Source organism: Nematostella vectensis, chromosome 11 (genome assembly GCF_932526225.1).
Source record: "Nematostella vectensis chromosome 11, jaNemVect1.1, whole genome shotgun sequence".
In the NCBI taxonomy this organism is placed as follows: domain Eukaryota; kingdom Metazoa; phylum Cnidaria; class Anthozoa; order Actiniaria; family Edwardsiidae; genus Nematostella; species Nematostella vectensis.
The window spans coordinates 9878157-9901082 of NC_064044.1; the positions used below are offsets into that span (position 1 = coordinate 9878157).

The following is a 22926-nucleotide window of genomic DNA, read 5'->3' on the forward strand; positions in this document are numbered from 1 at the left end:
AAGGTCACTTGACTCAATCTAGCTGCACCTAGAAATGAGGTAAGAAACATTCATGTGTCCTCACATCTGAGGAAGACTTGTCTGAGAAAAGACTTTCAACAATGCAATGATAAAGTATTCAAAGGCTTGGATTACATAACTGTGGTTAAGGTAATGTATGGTACTTATGGCAGAAGAGTTTTAATCTAGGAAGAGCATAGAATTAAGTAACAACTAATGACACAATCAAACTGTATCAACTCTCTATTATCACAGCTATTTGCTGACAATTAGAGAAATCAGAGTCTTCAAATTGTCAAAGATCTCTCTACAAGGTGCTATTTTAGTGGCCATTACAATACCAATCCTAAGCTAGAAAATAAACAAAGGCAAAGGGAATAAAGATTCCAATGTATGATTATATCTTAGATTCTATCAGATGATTTAAAAATCATTCCAACTGATATAGCAGATACTGTAATGCATAAAAAGTTTTTAGGACTAAAACTCAAATCAGGATTAATATATGAAATGAAAATTCTACCTTAACAAAAATGTACCAAATAAAATTATTCATCACACAAAAAAATATTTTTGTTTGATAATTAAACAATTTAAATGCCATTTATTAGAGCAGCTTGGCCCTAAGACAGATGTCCTCCATCATCATTACCATGCGGCTGCCCACCACTCATGTGAAGTTAGTAATGAGTGGGGCACATATAATGTCCTTAGACCATCATCCTTGGGTGAAATAATGTCAATGTAAAATAGGAATGATATTGCACATGGCAGTGTTCATTATCCTAACAGGAAGAGGTAAGATATTGGGGGGAGTGGGGCTCTGAACATAATTTTTACTGAAACTCTTGGGGTTGTTAAAGGGGGGCCACATAATTTTTTTTATACTGAAGGGGGGGGGGGTCCTCAGTAAAAATCTTTTCTCAACCCCTCCAGGTACAAGCACCAGCGCTGGTCAACTTACAAGTTACAAACAACTTGACAAAACAGGGAAACCAGTGCCGATACAAACAGCGTGACAACACAGGGAAACCAGTGGCTAAACAAACAGCTTTGACAACACAGGGAAACCAGTGCCTATACAAACAGCTTGTCAACACAGGGATGGCAGAAATTATGTCAGTTAAATATTATACAATTCATCAATTAAAAAGTGTTAGTAAAATCATAATTCAGCCAATGTTTACAGGAGGAGATAGCCAGTTGTTTTCTGGTCTTTGCCAGCTCTTTTTTTCTGTATTCCCCTTTCATATTTTGAGTATGCAAGCTTTTTTCCACCAAAATCCACAAAGCCGGCAAAATCTGGCAGATTAAAAAAAAAATGTTTGGAACCCTGGTTAAGACAACCGTAGGTAAAAAAAGCCTAAATAATGATAACAAAGTAGAGTTTTTTTCCAATTGAACAACCTATTGATGATGATCTTGAAATACCTCCTTTTGAACCCTGGTTAAGACAACCGTAGGTAAAAAAAAAGCCTAAGTAATGATAACAAAGTAGAGTTTTTTTTTTTCCAATTGAACAACCTATTGATGATGATCTTGAAATACCTCCTTCTGACATGGGCCCTTCTTGAACCTACACATGTCCCATAACTCACTCAAAATACAGAGCATAGTATAGTCATGTTTAAGTAATGAAATTTTATGTTTGTATGATCATTTATTATTTTAAATTGTTCACTGTATAAAATGTTTTCATAATTCTGAGAAAAAAAATTTAACAGTCAACTAGAAATAGTTTTCTCAATACAAACCAGAACAATGGACTTCGTAAAAAGCTAATGTGTTTCATTGGAATGTGGAAACAACTATGATGATGATGATGTCAAAGGCAGTCAAATCTTTTATCAAGTTTTTTTATATTATTTTTTACAGAAAATAAAAAAAAAATAATGGTAACAACACAGGGACTCCAATGAATATATAGCGAAAGACACTAAAGTAACCACCTCATCAAGTGTGAAAGCTTCTCATTACTTATTTGAGAGATATCTAAGTTTTAAAAATTTAAGTACTAACAATAATATTGATGATGGTGGAGCATAGAACTTTGATAAGGACTCATGTCTTCGGCAATAACTATTCAACAAAAACATCACAAGGGAATTAACTATTTAATAGAAAGATGCTGGGTCATGATTCATATTGGATAGACATGGCGGAAAAACTGTGCACATGTGCACTGTGAAGAGAAACCAAAAGGGCCATGGTTTTAATGGTTTTTAATGCATTCCAAACTAATTTCCTGAGGCCGAAATACACCTCCAACATTTTTGTGATTATATTCTCATACTATCCATAAGCCATGAAATGGAAGTTTACAAATTACAATGACCTTAAAAAAAGTCACCTGGAATACTTGGAATTCCCCATCTTATTTGATGTAAAATGAGCTTATTTCAATCATTTTTCTATCACTTCTATTGGACAAGTATCAGGTGCATACCCAGGATTGGCTGAGGGGGTGCGCAGTCATAGGTATCATATGGAAAAAGAACAGTATTTGACCATTTCTTTATAAGAAATGACCCACTTTTTTGCGGCCAAGGGGGGGGGGGGGGGGGGGGGGTGCAACCCCCTGTGTACGCACCTAAGTATGGACAAGTATAGGTAAAACAGCTCTTTGTCTTACTTGCAAAGCAGCAGGTTGAGATTTGTCCCAGTTCTCTTGATATTATTGAGGGCATCGCCATGCGACATATTTTCACAGGGGTCATTGTTTATGGACCGGACATACAAATTTGGGCGGATTCCAGCCCTTTCAGCCTTACTGCCTTGTTCAACCTGTGGAAAATAAGAACAATTCAGAAATATTGCTTTCATTAAATTATTATTTTCAGTAAATTATTACTTCCAGTAAATTTTGGAAACATTGAAAATCATACAAACTTTAGTAATCATACACAATTCAGTCATTTTTCAGTAGTTTTTTGAAAATATTATGGATCAGGGCACTATCCCAAATGTCTTTTGTTGTTGTTGCAATCAGCTGGTTGACAATAACACATAGGTCACCGAGTCTCAATCATCACCAGGATGTTTCGTCTTACCACCCACTAGCTGTTAGAGGTGTCAACCTTTCAGCATTTGAAGTTGAGATCTGAGTGAATTTGCAATTTTTCTACTATGGCAGTAAACATTTTCTGATTGTATTATTGATTTCTTTAGTTTCATTTTATCATTTTTCATGAAACCTCCTTTTCTTTTATATATGAATGATAAGCATACCAATGCCAACCCAAAATTTTACCCAAAATAAGATGCATGAACATTTTATCAAACATGAAAAAAACATGATTGCCAGATATAACTAAATAAGCAGATGGTAGCAATTAAAAAAACTAGATATAAAAAATAGGGGTGTAGTATTTGCAATGAAGTACAGTTACCTAACTGTACTTGCAAGAGAACAGCATGAGAACAAGAAAATATACTGTCGCAAAGAAAAATTCCGGAATTTAATTATGCAAGACTATCAAACAACTTGGAATGCAGGGAGATAGATTATTATAGGGAAATGTTTGCAAAAATTAAAGGAAAAAATCAAATAATTTTCTTCATAAATAACAGTATAAAGGGATCAAAATTTGATAAATGTAAACAAAGCGTAAATTATATCGGCCTCTGTGGGCCAAAACGGTTAGAACGGCAACCACATATAAATAATACTATTAGGAAATACTAATCTCCTAAACCAAATTATTTATTTATATGTTTTTGCAACGTTACTAACCGCACCTCTGTAAGGAATTTGTGTTAAAATGTAAACTAATACAGAAGGAAGAATGCTATGAAACACAGAATGATAAAAATATTCTGTAAGATTTAAGTTACAGCAAATGTAAATTACTACATCAAAATTAATTTATTCGTGATATTAAAGCTTAGACAAATCTTTGGGAAGTGTTTATATGATCTGACGGCTTTATAAGGTTTTGTGTTATTATTGTCGCTTTTAATACTAAACGATTTTCCTCAGTTCTATCTAGAGTAATTTCAATTAAAAAGAATTAAGAAATCACAATAGACGGGTCAATTAGGGTAGATTTATTGGAACTTTCGCGAGTTAAATATGTGGGCTTTTTTGAAGAAGGTACTTGAAGAAGCGAAATTGTAAACATTAAATCCAGGCGAGCAAGCAGTTGTGCTAAATCCAATACAGAATAACTGGATTTGTCTTCGGCTTACCACAAATATGATATACAGGAAACAGATAGACCACAATTTCTTATAATTTGATTGATATTACAACTCCTTATCAGATATTTCCGATATCACCACAAAAAACATCGCGCAACCTATTATTTGTGTTATTACATTCGCCCGCAAAATCAGGGCTAAAAAATGTTTGCTTCTAAATTTAAATAAAACTAACTACGTTCTCGTTTTGCTAAATTCCTGTTAGTTTGTCGCTAGCATGTAATAAAGGTTAAGGAGCTTATCCGGTTGTTTATTGGGGGCGATGGGAGATTTTAGATCTCATCGAACAACCAAGGGCTCTTTTCTGTGCAGGAATGAATTCCAACTCGGGCCAAAACAAAACAAGCCACAACTCCCAACCAAATCCCGCCGAATATTTTTCGATAATTGCAAAAGACTCCCAATCATGGGTCTAATTGGAATAAAAGCTGCGATTCGAGATAAATCAATTCAAGTCGACGATATTTGAAACAGAATTGAGGCCATAGACCGCAGATGAATGTTGATGGAAGGGTGTCAGTTTCCCTGACACGGTGCTCTTCGAGCAATCACGTCGAATACGAGATACAACGATATAAAACCACAGGCAGGTACCTTACCTTCGCTATTTTCAGAGGAGCCCTAAAATCCTTGCCTCCCTGAAGCCGAAAACCCCAAGGAGCTCCTCCGGACAGGACGACTTGGAAAACTTCGCTAGACGCCATTACGAGTTTTGCTCCCAGCGTGCTTAGCGTGCTGGATTGGTCCCCGGTACTCGAGCCATGACCATATAAGGCAGTCTATCCCGCGATGTTAACTCACAAATGTACAGATTCGCCTCCGAAAACACTCTCTCTTAGTATTTTTTTTTCTGTTTTGTATTTTGTTTTCAGATAAAAGAGCTTTTTGGTTGGTTTCAAAAATCTTTTCTCGCATGTCGTTTTATCGTAAGATAGCATCAAATTGCACAAATTTACACGAATCACGCGAGAGACACGCAATATTCTGACGCTCTCACCCGAAAATCATTCTCCCAAACCCCCTTGGCAGCGGAAAGCCATAGATGAATAACCAATAGGCTAAACTATAAAAACAAGTCGTAAGGTCTCAAGCGTGAAGTTCTTCGTGAACGAGATGTGATAAAACGTGTCGCCTGTGAAAAAAAAAAAAAAAAAAAAAAAACAGCTCCGGGTCTAATGTATGAATGAGGTGTGAGATAATCGTGACAGTCCTTAGATCGCGTGAGCCGTGTTGGGCACGAGACCCAATCCCGCGTTTTGTTTCTAGAGTTCCCCTGCTGTGTTCTGTCACCGCCCAAATGTTTGGTGCACATATTACGCCCATAAAGACGTTCTCTTCTCATTTTCGAACTTCTGTATAAGCGCATTTAGCGGCTGTCTAGTGAAACAGTGTATCCATGTCGCCTTTGATTATTGCCACAATTATGTTGTTTCAGTATTGTGTGTTTAAGAAAGCTAGAGATGAGCGAGGAAGTGGTGGGCACGTGCCCCTATCCCCCTGCTACGGCATCTTCTTGAAGAAGTCGATCAACTACTCCTTTGTTACTATTTATAATAGGGGATCTGCGCTTCAAGATCACGTGACATTTTAGTGGCAAACTAGCGCGCGCTCAGGCTTTTAGCGGCAAAATAAGAGCAACATAGAGTAACTTTTGTTGCCGGAATTTTTAGGGTTTAGTTTTATTTAAAGATTTTATTTTTCGTCGTTATTTGGCGTGACTGGCGTAAAAAAGTTCTGTATTTATTTTGGCTTGAATATGCAACCAAAAGGTCACTAAATTTCTTGGCGCAAGTCCCCTACTGAAAAAAAAAACGGTTCTTTAGCAAGGAAAACATCAAAATAACGAATGAAATCTGATACGTTATTGACGAGATTTGATTGAAAATATCTTGGTTACTCGATGAGCGGGAGCATAAAATGGTAGCGTGATTGGTCGTCTTACTGAAAATAAATACCTGGTTCAGGGGCGGATCCAGAAGTTTAAAAATGGGGGCCGAAGCAAAAGTTTCAAGAAAGGGGGGGCCGGACTTATTGTTCTTCCGTATTTTTCCTTATATTTCTTGTTATTTTTAAAGCAAATATCTGAAAATAGGGGGGTCTGGGCCCCTTGCCTCCCCCCCCCTAGATCTGCCCCTGTAGTTGCTTGAAATTGTATCATCGCCCCGAAAAAAGGAGAGATAAAGTAGGGCAGTCATGTGTCCCCAGAATGGTTTGATTCTTCTAGATAACAAAAGTTAACACTTGAGATAGTACGTCTGAATTTAGAGAGGAGGAGGAGGGAAAGGGAGAGAGGGGAGGGTTGTTGTGGGGGTGAAAGGGAGAGAGGGGAGGGTTGTTGTGGGGGTGAAAGGGAGAGAGGGGAGGGTTGTTGTGGGGGTGAAAGGGAGAGAGGGGAGGGTTGTTGTGGGGGTGAAAGGGAGAGAGGGGAGGGTTGTTGTGGGGGTGAAAGGGAGAGAGGGGAGGGTTGTTGTGAGGGTGAAAGGGAGAGAGGGGAGGGTTGTTGTGGGGGTGAAAGGGAGAGAGGGGAGGGTTGTTGTGGGGGTGAAAGGGAGAGAGGGGAGGGTTGTTGTGGGGGTGAAAGGGAGAACAGACACTAGTTCGGTACGAGAGAACATGACATCTGAATTTATTTGTTTATAAAGGTATAACAATACTATGAATCATTAGAATTTTAAGAGTTCTAAGATACTGGGACAAATATAATATCTTGTAAATGCTGGCTTGTTGAATTAAAATAAAAAAATTCACACAGAAGGCCTGTTTGTATCACTAGCCCATGTGTTTCAGCGTCACGGTATTAGCTTTAATAACGCTCAATATTACGTAACAAAGGATGGTAAGACGTCACGCAATATCTCGAGTAAAAAAAACGCTCTTTGCTAAAACAATTAAAAGTGGAATGAAAATATAACTAAAAAACAACGTAATAAAATTCATTGGGTAATTTTCCCTTTTTTTAACTAGGCTTACACACCTGAGGAGAACACAGGTATCCCATGCCTAAAAATAATAAAGGACTCCTTACCCAACCCTACCCCTTTCCGATGTTTAGCCTCTATCTCTCCCTCCCGAATTCCCATTGCAGGCATTAATTTTTCTGGCTTAGAGCCTCAATAATATCAAAATTATAATTCTGCCCAAAAGTACATTTGTTTGATTTCCTCATGAATCCAACGAATTCGCATCATTTTCTCAATATTTAGGCTCATTAATGAATCCTATAACTGAACATTCTAAAGAAAGTGAATCGCTAAAGCACAAATCGCGAAAAACGATACGCCTTCGGATAAAAGTGGAATAAAAAGACCATGTGACCAACTTGCGCGAGACATAATTATCTAGAGCAAAAAAAAGACCACCAAGGCGCTGTGCAATAACGCCTATGCTAAAGAAGCTACCTTCAAGTGGACACAAGACAAAGGTAATGCTGTTGATCTACCTTATAGTACCTCCCACATAGTGTCTAGACAGCATCCGCACTATTTGACTAGTAATGCTTACTCTTTTGGGCGCTGTCTACACGCCTGGGTCCACCTGAATCACCTTGTAAAGCGTAAGCGGAACGCACGTAGTTTTCAGATTCTCGCTAGAACATAAGCGCAAGCGGAAGCGCAAGAGAACGCAACTGCTTGATTTTCTTGCGTTTGCGCTTGTGTTTGACCGATTTTCACTTGTGTTGCGCTTCCGTTTGCGCTTACGCTTGCGTCCTAGTGAGAACCAACCTTAATAGACCGTTTTCACGATGTTGCGCGCGCATGCCACGACTGGCGGGCCATAGGTGATCCAAAATGCGAGCGAAGAGGTATTTGACTCTAGCGCTAGTTTGACTATAGCACTTTGACAGCATTATCTATAGCTTCGTCTGTAAATTCCACTTCGTACAACATTTTATATCAGCGGTGGTCCGCCAGTCTGTGATATTTTGGATGCGCACGCAACATCGTGAAAACGGTCTATTAGAATTAGACAGCCTGGAAGTATTCAAATAATGCATGGATAGTCAAAATCATCCAAAATGATAAGAGGTCTCAATATTCAAACTAAAATTATAAACAACAGCGTCACGCATTAGTGTCACGCAAATCGATCAGAGGGTCTTTGAGCAGTTAATGACAAACTTGACGTCTTAAATATCAAATTCCGCTTAATTTAGTAAAAATGTACTTGGAACCATTTGGATTTCTTGAATTCTCTTATCTACAACCTATTTTTAATTCAAAATAAAATATTCGATCTTCTCTTCCATTCATTCTTCTTGCGATTTGCACCTGAGTTTTCTCTCTTTACAACCGGGCTTCCTGTGGCGGGACTAGGACCACGACCCGCGGGTGCACTCGCTCCTCCTTCGCTTTTCCTGGCGCCACGAGACGGACTGTCAGTTCTCGTCTTCGTCGAAGCCTTACCGAGCGAACTCCGAGACGAGCTTTCGGTTCTCTCCAGGCCGCGAATTGAAGAGCTCCGAGTCGGAATATCACGTGACCCGGACCGACGAGAAGTCGACCGCTCTCGGGCACTGTTCGTGATTATCTTGACTTTGTCGGGTCGTACGAACGAACCGAACCTTGGCTTGCACGCGAAATAACGGACTCCGGAAACTGATCCGTCATTTTTACCTGATGAATCAAACCGGAACGTTTTAGTGGGACTGGCAATCGACACGCAGTCAGTAACGGTAAATATACACTTATTCTTAAAGCTGCATTGTCACCAGTTTACTTCCGGAGGTCCGACGGAAACCTCAACCGTTAAAAGACAAAAGAATATATTATAATCCGAGATGTATAACAGGCCATCCATTCTAAATTATCAATCACAACCTCAAAGAGAATTCCAATAAACACACTGCCATTTGGCAATTTTCATTTTTCATTTGCACAGACTATTTTAAAGCGTACAACCTCGTTCATTTTGAAATTTCTAGCCTGCTAGCCTGCTCTCCGGAGATTTGGGATTCCCGAATTTCCGTAGAGCCGGCTAGATCGCTAGGAAATTTCTTACTTCATTTCTTGGTAGTTTTTAAAAATGAAGTTAATAAGGGACCGACCACTTGATTTATCTGATCGGTCGGTAAAAATACTTTACAATCTCTATGAAAGAAAATCGAACAATTAATCTTTGGCTGAAGAATCTAGTTAAAAAAATCGAGCAAAAAAACTGGCTGCGAAATAATGTCGAACAGGAAAAAAAATGTGTTACCTTCCTGTCAGATATCGAATGTGCTACAGAAATAATCCCTTTTCAAAAAATAATTTAGAAGGCAGTTTGAAGAACGATTGTGAGGTTGTTTTAACAGGATTCAAATAAAGAAGAAATATTACAAAACACTTTGTACTTTTTTTTTCTGTCTCTTTTTATGAAAAATGAGCGCTATCTGAGCAGTTTTTAGAACTTTTCATTGACATTGACAGAGGGAAAAAATGGCATGAAATTTTCCTTTTCTCAATATATAAGCTTAAGATTCCGCATACAAGGAGTTTCTCTTACCAAAAGCTTAATTCCAAATTTTAAAGAAATTTAGAAGTTATGAAATTTAGATAATAGCGAGCAAAATTGGCTTAATTTCTGATCAGAGCCAGACTTCTCCCTAAAAACAAGGAGAATTCATACTTTGAACATTTGAAAATTGCACTTCAAGCATCATATCTCGAAGACGAATCTATTATAAAAAAATAATTTGCGATATGTTGGTTTACATAACATAAGGAACCTCTATGCAAAGATTCAAGATTACCGAAGTTAACCAGACCTTATTTTGGGAAAACTTGCCATTTTTTGGCTGTCAGTGCAACCCAATATGCAATTGGCACGTACCTCCAGCCTTGTCGAGCTCTACTCCTACCCAGGGCCCCGGCGAGAACTCGGTCGCCCCGATAAAGCGAATCACGCCAGTCTTGCCCTTCCCAACTTCAATTGCCATGCCAACGCTCAGCCCTGCTAAGTTAGACTCGTCCCAGTCCTCAAGGTCATCACGGCTGCCAAGTGATGATAGGTCGTCACGTGACCCAAACATTCCCTCGCTACCCTCGCTCGCGGCGTAAAGACGATCAGCGGATGAACCGTCTTGATTTGCGGAAAGCTGTTCTGATTGGCTTGTGAGTGGCGTTTCCGGTGTAGGCGCTGCCTCATGTGTGTAAGATATTTCCGGTGCAGAGGTTACTTTCGATATGAATGTCGTTTCCGGTGTGGGTGTTGCTTCTTGCTTGGGTGACAAATCTGGAGCAGTGGTTTCTTCCGATGTGGATGTTACTTCCGGTGTAGACGTCGCTTGTTGCGTTGATGGCACTTCCGGTGTCAATGGCACTTCCGGTGTAGACCTTTCTTGTTGTGTGGATAGAACATCTGGTACAAAAGATACCTCCGGTGTGGATGACACTTCCGGTGAAGTCGTTACTTTCGGGGTTGAGGACATTTCCGGTGTTCCGGTTATTTCCGGTTTCTCACAAATGGCAGCTGTCAAATCATCATCCAGTTCTTTCTGCTCATGTCGACCAGAGCTGTCATTTGTGCAACCGGAAGTGACATCAGTGCGTAATACCTTTTCTGCATCGATAGCGGTTTCAAAGGTCTGAGTGTCAGTTTCTCCATTTGCTGTGGTATCTAACAATAGTGCCGAGATATCGGAAGATGGTGACTCTATTGTCGTGTCGTGTTTAGAATCCTCTGACTTTAGCCCCGGTACTAAACCGGAGATGTCCGTCAAGTCACTAGAGTCAGTACCAGTTCCCTCCTGCTCGACTTTTGACTTTTCTAATTCAGCCTTAATACTTTCTATTGAGAACAAATCGTCAAATGTCTTCGGTTTCTTATTGGTGCTCTGCCCCGGGATCAACGAGGGCCCAGAAGTTTCCGGTTCAGGCGAATCTAAGGTGAACATGTCCATCTTTTCGGTAAACGCGGCTTGGAGATCGAGTAGGTTTGTTTTCTTTGTTTTTCCAACGTTAAACTTGGATGGCTCTTTCCTTGACAGAAGCTCTGGAGCCTTAAGAAGAGGTTTCCCCCAATTATTGGATTCGGTTTTAGATTCGGGCTGCGTGGGGGCTACTAAAGGCTTCGCCCCGAAGGGTGTTGGCGTGGGTAAGTCGTCGTAAGGCGTTGCGGGAGGCTCGTCGTAGGTAATCGTATCCGAACTTGCTGTTCTATCTCGAAGTTCGTCGGGCGATGGACTGATCGTGCCTTCGGACACTGCCGATCTACTGTCGTTAAAGTCGAACAAGTTCGTCTGAGTTTGTGCTTTTGGACTCGGAGTTAATGATCGGACATCTTCGTCAAGAGTTTCAAGCTCAAGAAGTAAAGAGCTCGGACGAGAATTCGATGAATTGCGTTTAACAGAAGTATCCCGAAGTTGTACAGGAGACGAAGTACTTGGTGGTGACACAAACGAAGAGAAATCGATTAGAAGGTCGTCACGACCCGAGCTCCGATTGGATCGGGATTCAGAGAAGCTTTGACTGTTGGCTATATGGTACTCGCTGCGACCAATACCCTATAAACAAAAAAGTTAGATTAAGCAAGACTCAAACCAGATTTACGTTATCCTAATCAGAATAAAGATTATCCTTATCGGGTAAAAGATGATCCGAATCAGAGTAAAAATGATTCTTACCAGATTAAAAATTATCAAAACCAGACAAAACATAATCCTAACCAGATTAAACATGATCCTAACCAGATTAAACATGATCCTAACAAGATTAATCACGATCCTGACCAGATTAAACATGAACCTAACCAGAAATCACATGGTCCTAACCAGATTCTACACGATCCTTACCAGATCAAACATAACGCGCGGCAATACGCGGCCATACAAAAACTAGCACAGAAATACAAAAACTAGCAAAATAAGGCAAAAACAATTTCGCGTATTCGTGGATAAAAAAAACTGCTCTAAAAACAAACAAAACGGCCAGCTACGCAGGCTATTTAATGAGTAATCTCCCTTTACAACACATTGTTTACCCCCTCTCCGCAGACAGACTGGCAGAAGGACAGACGAACAGGCAAACAGACAAAACAAGACCGAGGGAAAGAGGGGCAGACATACTTACAAATCGCCCTATTTCTATATATAACCCCCCCCCCCCCCCCCTCGCCTCCGGGTACGGCGTATGACAGTAAAGGCAGGTGTAAGACAGCGATGGAGGAGGAGTGATGCTCTAAAGAACCTTTACAAGCTGATTTTTAAAGTGCCCGTAGCATCAAACTCTTAATTTCCGGGTTTGAAAACAAACAATACAAGGTTTTATTTCCATACGACGGGTTTTCGTGGGGTTTTGCCGTCTTTTAAACGTAAATAATATCGCACTCTCGAGTATAAAGTGACCCCACTTTTCGAAAGAGCCAGGCATTCCTCGTTGGTTCAGGAATCCTGAAGGTCACATTTTAGCCTGTTACCAGAGCTTGTATCTTTGCCCGTGGTCAAATTTCGAGATTTTTTCTGATATCATATGAAAACTCTCTACCTAATCATCATCTCAGGATAAGTAAATATAAAAAAAAAACAAGTTATTGGAATTTGATGCTAGGGGAGCTTTACATATGAGTTTAGCTTCAAGCTTACTTTTAAGTCCCAGTAACGAGCGGACTCAGGTGATTCAAAGCGGCCTGGGCTGGATGCCAGAGAGAAATCCGACTGAAACACAACAGACAACATGAATGATAGCCACGGCTCACACAACGTATAAATTCCGAGAATTGATCATTCAACGTTCTAGGAGCAAAGTATTAAAAAGTTCTCGGCATTTCTTAGAAATTTATCACATAAAGCAAAACGTTGGCAGATATCATTAAACCAAACAAATTTGTTTCATATTTCTTAACAAGAACACTTTCCCGAATCCCGAAATTAAATTATCTCGAGGAATAATCGAGAGATTTCTGGGAAATTTCAAGATATTGCAACAAAGTCCTCAGGAACAAGCGATTGAATAAAAAAAAAACGAGAGGCTAAGCGAGAGAATTTCTTCAAAATTTAATTTTTTTTTTACAGCTGTGTGAGCCTTGTACAGAGTCACGTGACAGGATGACAGCTAAGATTCATGGATTAAGCATGATCTTGGTTACGTGAAATGACTGACACATTGAATAGCAACGCATGCTTTGGCTACAACATGCTGAACATGCAGATTTAACGTATGAAGAGCTTTGAAACATGCAAGTTAAGGAAGTGTACGCGCGCAGGGCATGGCGGGATTAGGAGTCTTTATAAAACATTTACTTTTACTTTACCAAAGGACATGTCATTCGTCAGACCTCTGGTCGGCGATTAATATTTTCACATAAGAATAAGACTGATAGATTATTCGTCGCAATAAAACCAAGATGACGACGAGAAAAAGAAAATAGCATTAGAGCTAAAAAAGCATTTCGACTATTTAACAGTTATCCCTAGAACCCGAAAGGGTTCTGAGTCCAAAAGGGACAAAAGAATAGTTCTAGTCAAATCACACTAGTAGGTCGATTTGTATAACCAAAACGTCATGGCAGTCATTTAGCCGATTTGTATAACCAAAACCGTCATGGCAGTCATTTAGCTTTCAAATCCTGCACCTTTCGTTACTAATACATACACTAATACTTATAGCCTATTAGTAGGCCAACCAATCAGAATACAGCACTGGTGATATACCACTTGTGACCACTAAGTGTGATTTGACTAAAAAGCTTCAATTCACTAACCTCTCGTCCCCATGAGCATCAAAATTATAGCGCAATTATGAAAGAGTCAATGTAAGCCAATTTATATTGGCTTATTATATTATTATTTCCATAGTCGCGCTGTCATTGATTTAAATTATATAAGCAGTGCCGGTGAAAACATGCACTTAATCGTAACCGTTCGCGTGTTACGCGCGCTACCGTGGTAACCCGGACCAAGGCTACCGTTGTAGCCAATAAGAATGCTACAATCGTATTGTTGATTGACATGAGCTTCAAAGTGGCTTCCCAGGATGCACTTAGCTTTGCCAGAGAAATGATTCATCAAAATGCCAGACAGTTACTTCGAAAGACTTTCAATGTGGCCACGGCAGCGCGCGTCGCAGTTTATTGGCGATCGGGAATGTTTCTTGACAATAGTTGATCTTAGACGTGCATTATAAGGTTGTCATGTAATCCTTACCACGGCGGCCAGGTTAGGCGTGCTAGCAAACTTGCGCAAAGGTTTGCCAATGGCGGCGAGCTTCTCCTTGACGACAACTTCCTGAAAACGGGAAAAAGCACACGGATATCAAACGTACACGAAAAACAAGGGTACACGGATAAGGAGAGTACATTGGTATCTTGAGTACACCGGTAGCAAGAGTACACGGGTATCAAGAGTACACGGATATCAAACGTACACGGAAAACAAGAGTAAACGGATAACAAGAGTACATGTGTATCAAGAGTACACGGGCCTCAAGAGTTCACGGATAAAGAGAGTACATGGGTATCAAGAGTACACGAGTATTAATGGTACACGGGTATCGACACGGAAAACAATCGTACATGGACCAATCAAACCAGATAAACTTAGAAAGAATATCCCGAGCTATTTTTGATTATTAAGAAAATCAATCCAGACGCTTCATCCATCATTAAAAATGCTACCTAGACTAGCTTTCTTTCCGACAATGTCACTATAACCCTCCTTTCCCCTTCCAATGTTGGATGCAACCGTGCGCAAATTTTAAGAAAGACAGCCCGAGTTGAAAAACATTGTACTGAAGGGAGGGGGAAAAAGGCATCGGAAGGATGGGTTACATTGAGCCCCCGTATGTAGAGAAAAATCCAGAAGATGACAACAATTTTGTCAAGCATTGAAGCTAATTTATTGTCAGTAGAATCTCAACATAAGGATGTCTCATCCTCACAAACCATCATCATCATCCTTAACAATCTACTTAGACCTACCTGTCGTAGCTTATCTATGGCCAGTAGACTCTCCACATTCGAGATGTCTCATTCTCACAAACCATCATCATTATCCTTAACAATCTACCTAGACCTACCTGTCGTAGCTTATCTATGGCCAGTAGACTCTCCACATTCGAGTTGTCTCACCCTCACAAACCATCATCATCTTTCTTAACAATCTACCTAGACCTACCTGGTGTAGCTTATGTATGGCCAGTAGACTCTCCATATTTGAGATGTCTCATTCTAACAAACCATCATCATTATCCTTAACAATCTACCTAGACCTACCTGTCGTAGCTTATCTATGGCCAGTAGACTCTACACATTTGAAATGTCTCGCCCTCACAAACCATCATCACCATTATCCTCATCAATCTACCTAGACCTACCTGGTGTAGCTTATGTATGGCCAGTAGACTCTCCATATTTGAGATGTCTCATTCTAACAAACCATCATCATTATCCTTAACAATCTACCTAGACCTACCTGTCGTAGCTTATCTATGGCCAGTAGACTCTCCATATTTGAAATGTCTCATTCTAACAAACCATCATCATTATCCTCATCAATCTACCTAGACCTACCTGGCGTAGCTTATCTATGGCCAGTAGACTCTCCACATTCGAGATGCCTTTGCTGTAGCGCCGTAATACGGTCTCATCTTCCTCCTCCTCGCCCATGGCTTGTGCTGCCATCTGAGCGAGACTAGCACGTTCCTCCGTCTCCTCGCCCGGTTGCTTAGGAAAACACAATAAAGCTATCATTATCAAGTCCATCACTTTTGCAATGGTAAGCATCATAATCACCATCTTCAAGACCATCACAACAACCATCATCGGCGTCATCAACACCACCACTAACATCACAATCACCATTACTATCACAATCGTTATCACAATTATCATCGCCGTCACCATCACCACTACCATCACAATCGTTATCACAATTATCATCGCCGTCACAATCACCACTACCAATACCATCACCATCACCATCACCATTACCACTATCATCACAATAATCATCACCACTATCATCTACCTAACCATCACCATCACCGTCACCATCACCACTATCATTACCGTCACCATCACCATCACCACTATCATCACCGTTACCATCACCATCACCACTATCATCACCGTTACCATCACCATCACCACTATCATCACCGTTACCATCACCATCACCACTATCATCACCGTTACCATCACCATCACCACTATCATCACTACCATCACCGTCACCATCACCACTACCATCACAATCATCATCACCACTATCATCATCATCACTATCACCATCATCATCACCACATCATCGTCACTATCATCATCACTATCACCATCATCACCATTACCATCACAATCATTATCACCACTATAATCACCATCACCTTCATCTCCAACACAATCAACATCACTACCGACTCAATTACGATTATCATCATCATCATCATCATCATCATCAAAACTATCTTTATAACAATCTCGACTATCTATCGTAGTTACCATTCTAGAATCAATATCAATAATTTCGTAACCAATTTCAACAAAATCATATCGATATCAATGCTCAATTATTTTACTAAACCCATCTTTGTCATTATAAACATTGTCACCACCAATTATATAGACACCACTACTATCATGTCATTATCACTTGTGAAATTAACTAATCCTCGCGATCACTGTCGTCATCTATCATACCCGAGGGATGTGCGAGACCAGCTCGTAGTACACCCCGCAGCTGTAAAAAGCATCCTAGAAATAACAGAACAGCGTGTTCAGCGCATTAACAATCACAAAACGCTAACAACTGACATTATGGATGGCTCTTAAAATTCTATATAATAACATATTTATCTTTCTTTAACTAGCGATATCTTTATCTAGTGATAACTGGGTGGTACGATGCTGTCTTTCTAATTGGCAAATCGTAAAATTTAGTTTCTCCTGAGCATCGGGTAATCAAATGTCCGCTACAGATGCTTAGAATAAGACTAAGGAGATGCAGTGCGTATCACTTGATATAATTCTCTTAAATGCTTTATTATCTAGAGGGTATTATTATGGTTAATCATACCCTGGAGATCTTCCGTAGAATGCTGTCTTTCCAACTCTGTTTCTTGTAGATTCGGACACAGATTCGCTTCCTGAGGACCAGTTCCATGGCAACCGGACTCGACAGACGGACCACGGCCTGAAATAAGCGTCATTAGATTTCCCTACCCTTTTTTTATCAATAAACAACCAGATCAAATTTAACCAGCTTAAGACAGGACCAGAACACATCTAACCAGTTTAAGACAGGACCTGAAAAAGCTAACTAGCTTAAGACAGGACCAGATCAAATTTTACCAGCTCGAGACAGGACCAGATCAAATCAAAGACCGGCTTGAGACAGGACCAGATCCAATCTAACTAGCTTAAGACAGGACCTGATCAAAGCTAACCAGCTCGAGACAGGTTCAGATCAAATCACAGACCGGCTTAAGACAATATCAGATCAAATCTAATCAGGTTAAAACAGGACCAGATCAAATCTAACTAGTTCAAAACAGGACCAGACCAAATCTAACCGACATATAATGGACCACGGCACGGAATATGCAATCGTTAGATTTCCTCAAAATCTAAGTAATATATCCATACATGCGCAACTTTAACGTACCTTGACAATAAGATAGATGCGCTCATTGGCGCTGGTGATGCGATTCATGTAGATGGAGTCATGGATAGAGGAGTCCCAAGATGTGGTTGCAGATACCTGAAGATGCAGAAACAGTAAAGTACTTAACTGAAAGAAGAGGGTGAGATATTTTAGTGGGGGGAGGGGGGGGGCTGAGGAACTTTAATGAGGGGAGGGTGAGGTTCTAGAGTTGGAGAAGAGGTGGAAAGAGGGAGAGGGGAAGGTACAGTAAGAAACTTCTATATGGAGGGGTTCCCAGTTTCAGTAGTATATAGTGTCGTAAATGCTTGTTTCCACAGGGTTCCCAGTGCAGTGTTGGGGACACCTTTGTCTATAGGGTGTTCAGTGCATACCTGTTTCTGGTCGTATTTGATGATCGGCAGCTCCACCATGTTATCAGGGTTCTCAAAAGAGAGAGTTGTGTCAACTCCAGCAGCGCCAGCGTCCTCATTCAGACCATTACGGAAATCGTCTGACAAAATAAACAAAAGTGAAATAAAATCCAAATAGAGGACAATAGTTAGGTTGTGTTTTGCTTTTTAGCCGTAACAGTTCATATACCATTGCAGCAAGAATGAAGCGAAATATGATCAATAATATAGTTTTAACTGCGGTCTGCTCATTAACTCCTTATGTTGTTTGAAACAGGTAAATGTCAAATAAGAACCGATTGTACTTCCGATTACTCTGACTTGTATGAACACGACATGTTACGCAATACGGCCAAGCAATATGTCAAGCGACTAGTCTTTAATAGCAGTCAGACACGGCAGATTGTATTGACGGTCAACTCCACAATCGCTGCAAAATAGAGCTTAGGGTCTACGAATTCCTACAGCGCAGAAAACGAGAAGTTTTCTTGGAAATATTCCAAACTGTTATGACAGTGCGACGCGCGCTAACGTGGCCGCCTTACGGCCTTGTGAAGTAAACCAATTACAACCAATGAGAATGCGAAAAACGTACTTTCTGATTGACATGTGTTTCACTAGCCAATCAGCGGCGCAAAGAAATGCTTAAGCACAAATCAGAGAACCACGGAAGTTTGTGTCAATCAAAACCGCGATTCCCGCATACTGATTGGCTAACTTTTCTGAAACTTTGTATTGGTGGCCACGGTAGCACGCGTCGCAATAAAAGCAGAAGACATTTCAGGAAAGGGTGAAATATTTCTTTTTGTACGTACCATTAAGATCCAGGAATATAACTGGAATGTGTGACTCAACATTCGGCCGGATATTCCTGCAGGGGAACCAAGTGTAAATATGCTGTGCATAATGAATGAGCTGTGTAACATAGCATGTCAAATTGTGTGACATGTAACACAACATCTTACGTGACGGGGGACCTGTTTTCTCGTGTGACGTGACATGTAACGTTTCTTGCGTGACGCGATATTCTATGTGATATGTAATACTCTGCATTGTGTGATGTATTACCCTATAGTGTGCGAAGGGGGGCGCCAGTTTTCCTGGATTCGTCTTTGAGATATGAGGCTTGAAGTGCAATTTTCAAATGTTCAAAGTATGAATTCTCCTCGTTTTTAGGGAGAAGTTGGGATCTGATCACAAATTAAGCCAACTTTGCTCGCTAATATCTAAAATTCATATCTTCTAAATTTCTTTAAAATTTGGAATTAAGCTTTTGGTCAGAGGAACTCCTTGTACGCGGAATCTTGAGCTTATATATTGAGAATTGGAAAATTTAATGCCATTTTTTTCCTCTGTCCGTTTGACTTACTCGTCTGTGGGGGGTGCCCCAGGTATGCCGGATCCGGGGAGAGGGCAGAGCACTGCATTCCGTTCCTCTGTCAGACACACCCATTGGTCGATAAGCCAGCTTTCTCGCTCCTTGTCTACCACAGACTTGTCTGCAATCGGTAAAATTGAACTCCAGGCTTTGCCTTAAAATATAAACTATTCACAAAATAGCGAGCATAGTTTTTTTCTCAGTTTCTAGCCCTTTCGTACCTGGATTGTTCATGGAGGAATGGATCTGGTCGTCTAGGTATTCCCGTCTCTTCATGAGTGAGTTTGACCACTTTTCCCTCATGCTGCGAGATAACCAAGTAAGACATAAGTAGTCAGTTAACCCTATACCAGCCACCACCATAAGGATGACCCCTATCCCATCCCCAATCCCTCCCCCCTGATGACCAAGTAAGACATGAGTAGCCAGTTAACCCTATACCAGCCACCCCCATAAGGATGTACCTATCCCATCTCCAATCCCTCCCAACCCTTCAGTTAACCAAATGATACATGAATAGACAATTAACCCTATCCCCCCGATGACCAAGTGATACAAACAAACCATTCTTTTATTTTTGGATTTATTTTGGATACATGAATAGACCCATGACGAAGCAAGATACCCACAGTGCCAGATCTTTCTCCTGGTAACTATCCAGCGCAGACTGATTCTTATTCCTCACACAGATGCTGCCCACACTAACAGAGGTGATGATATTACACACCACGGGCAGCGCCCCGGACCTAGCGAGGGGGCTGACTCGCACCACGAGGCGGCGAGAGTGACCCTGGCGCAACTGGAAGGTGCCGCCCGACTCACTCGCCACGCGCGTCTGGAGCTCTACCGGGGCGTACACGCCTTGGTCGTTAATTTCGTGGATTTCTACCAGCATTTCCATCTTACGGACGAGTTCGGACCACCTAGGTATGAACATGACATGTCAGGCAATACGGCCAAGCAATATGTCACGCGACACAGTCACACTGTAACTATTTCTACCAGCATCTCCATCCTAAGGAAGAGCTCGGAACACCTGAAAATGACGTGTCACACAATGCGGTCACACAATACCATGCAACATGACCACGTAATAAGGTCAAACAACAGAAAAATGTGATAGTATCGGTTTCTACCACTATTTCCATCTGATAATAATCATTAGTTTATTGAGTCTCCCCTGCAATGACATGTCACGGTCACGCTAAACGGTCACGCAATACCAGCAGATCACACAATGGTAATGATCAAAGGTGGCGTGATTGATGTGCCTTCAGCTTATCAAAGACGTCCGTGTTCGTTTGTGCGTGTCACGTGACTTACCTGTCCTGTAGACCTTTCTGGGGCGTGTCTATGTTCACACTCCAGTTCGCCTTGTTGTGGTTGTCGAAGGCCTGGCAGCGATTACCCCAGACCTCGATGGCGAGGGAGCCCTCAGAAGCGTATTCCAAGAATTCCTCAGTCACTTCTATATCAAACATCTGAAGAGACATAAAAAATATATATTAGTTATGAACGGTAGCATTATCATCCTCATCACCATCATTATCACCACCACCGCCATCATCACCATTACCCTTATTACTTTCGCCATCATCACCAGGCCCGTACCCAGGAATTTCCCCTGGGGGGTGGGACCTATTTTTTCCGGGGTGGGGGGGAGGAGTGAGTTCTCTAATAAAAATCTGACCACCACCGAAAAAAACATAAAGGGATTTTTTATGCCTTAACAGTATCTCCACGGTACGTTTATTTTGTCGGATTTGGCTACATACTAGATTGATCTAGCTTATGCTTTATAGTTTTGCTACAAATAGCACGGCTATTGAGAACCGAAAGTGAACCTTCGGCCGTTGTGTGTGTGGGGGGGAGGGGGGGGGGTTGGGGGAGTGCGGTGCGTTTGCACCCCCTGCACCCCACCTGGGTATGGGCCTGATCACCATCACCATCACCATCACCATCATCATCGACCAAAGTGCGTTATTACTGACCTGTTTGTTTTCAAAGATCATTGTATTTGTCTTGGGTCCCGGATGTGAGATGCTCGCGTTAATAGGAGGCACCACGACGGTGTTTTCATCCTTCCACAGCTGGTACTGACAAAACACGTAATTGCATAGCGCCGGGGGGAGGTCAAATGCTTCGATCACCCTCACCCCCACGGTCATGATGGAACCAGGGGGGAGCTCTTCAAGGAGATCCGGTCCCTCGTCGTCTTCGGGGAGTAGATCGTCTGGATCTTCGGGACTTATGCGTCCGTCGGCGTCTGAACCAACAGACTCGTTATCGCTTTGATCATCACCTAAAAGCAAACAGGGTAGATTAGAATATAAAATGTTTTTTTTCGTATTGCATAGCGCAAATAACCATTTATGGGAAAACGTTTTCCGTGTCAAAACTAAAAGGAACGAGTATCAAACGGTTTTTTTCTCATTGTGGGTTATAGTCTGCAAGCACTTCACTGAAGATTGTACTACAGACCAGCCTCCACAGTAAAAGAAGGTTAATGAAGAGCGGTGAGAGACGGGACGTATGGCACAATGCCCTTATCTGTGAAGACGAGGGATTCAGTCCCTACTGTAATATGACAGGTTTTGACCTGAACTAATTTCGAACCCGTTCCTCTTGCTTGAGAAGCAAAACCACAAAGCACCACCGCATGCCACTGAGCTATCGCGCCAGACCTAAAGAATGCTGAGTAAAAGTGTCCTCTTAACATTGAGCAGGCCCGCAGCAAAAGGGCGTTCGGAAGAACCACCACCCCCCCCCCCCCCCCCACCCCCGCTCCAAGTCCTGGCTACCTTCCTCACATACGCGCCTCCCTGAACAAGCGCCTTGCCGGAACAATAAAATCCGATGAAAAGTACATTAGAATTGAAGCAACGAAACTGAAGGTACTATTGAAGGCTTTGTTATTATGATTCTGAGAGTATTAGTACTTCCTGTAAGTTGCAAAAATAAGCGATGTTTATCGAGAGATAAAACAGATTTTGAAATAAGCGCCTCCCCGAAAATAAATGCCCAGCCTGGTCCATGAAAAATTAAGCGCTAGGGCCCTTATTCGAGCAATAACGGTACGTCCTTCTGGCCAGTTATTGCTCTCAAAGTATTTGAAGTTAGATGTATACATTATACTCTCCTTTGAAAACACGACATAATAAGGGTCAGTACGCAGCTCTTACAAGCTGCCATTTGATTAGGCAAATAAACAATATCCGCACCTCGACACAAAGAACGAGAAAAATAGAGACAAAAGAACTCCTTTGTAGAGCAAAGATAATAGGAGACAAAGCAGCTGCGTACTTACTCCATAATAATCTTGAAAAGGTGGATTCAAATTATCTGAAAAAGTGTGTGACTTGAATTGTGCAACAATGCGAGAAAAT

The 22926-nt window shown here is 41.1% G+C and overlaps 2 protein-coding genes and 2 long non-coding RNA genes across 8 annotated transcripts in view; 1 reads left to right on the forward strand and 3 right to left on the reverse strand.

Moving 5' to 3' along the window:
• The window catches only part of LOC5500946 (sorbin and SH3 domain-containing protein 1 homolog), a 29767-nt gene extending 24829 nt beyond the window's left edge, over window positions 1-4938 (reverse strand). For both annotated transcript variants that reach the window (XM_048734268.1, XM_048734267.1), the window contains exons 1-2: window positions 4800-4938; window positions 2633-2784 (exon numbers count right to left, since the gene is read on the reverse strand). In XM_048734268.1, coding sequence (XP_048590225.1) covers window positions 2633-2784; window positions 4800-4904 — 257 coding nt within the window. In that variant the 5' untranslated portion in view covers window positions 4905-4938. The remainder of the gene's footprint in view (window positions 1-2632; window positions 2785-4799) is intronic.
• LOC125573631 lies at window positions 13-2201 on the forward strand. The gene is made up of 2 exons (XR_007314135.1): window positions 13-150; window positions 937-2201. It is a non-coding gene; the product is annotated as an uncharacterized LOC125573631 (long non-coding RNA).
• LOC125573632 lies at window positions 1253-2510 on the reverse strand. Its single transcript, XR_007314136.1, has 2 exons — window positions 1549-2510; window positions 1253-1431 (listed from the first exon to the last, which is right to left on the reverse strand). It is a non-coding gene; the product is annotated as an uncharacterized LOC125573632 (long non-coding RNA).
• Window positions 4939-6797: 1859 nt separating the features above from the next.
• Window positions 6798-22926, reverse strand: part of LOC5510185 (kinesin-like protein KIF13B) — a 38809-nt gene continuing 22680 nt past the window's right edge. For 3 of the 4 annotated variants that reach the window (XM_048734099.1, XM_048734101.1, XM_048734102.1), the window contains 15 exons: window positions 21532-21842; window positions 20864-21021; window positions 20170-20463; window positions 19762-19844; window positions 19532-19661; window positions 18978-19033; window positions 18145-18263; window positions 17774-17869; window positions 17186-17302; window positions 16810-16863; window positions 15685-15837; window positions 14321-14401; window positions 12761-12832; window positions 10012-11683; window positions 6798-8813 (listed from right to left, as the gene is read on the reverse strand). In XM_048734099.1, coding sequence (XP_048590056.1) covers window positions 8416-8813; window positions 10012-11683; window positions 12761-12832; window positions 14321-14401; window positions 15685-15837; window positions 16810-16863; window positions 17186-17302; window positions 17774-17869; window positions 18145-18263; window positions 18978-19033; window positions 19532-19661; window positions 19762-19844; window positions 20170-20463; window positions 20864-21021; window positions 21532-21842 — 3794 coding nt within the window. In that variant the 3' untranslated portion in view covers window positions 6798-8415. The remainder of the gene's footprint in view (window positions 8814-10011; window positions 11684-12760; window positions 12833-14320; window positions 14402-15684; window positions 15838-16809; window positions 16864-17185; window positions 17303-17773; window positions 17870-18144; window positions 18264-18977; window positions 19034-19531; window positions 19662-19761; window positions 19845-20169; window positions 20464-20863; window positions 21022-21531; window positions 21843-22926) is intronic. The other variant, XM_048734100.1, reaches the window with a different exon arrangement.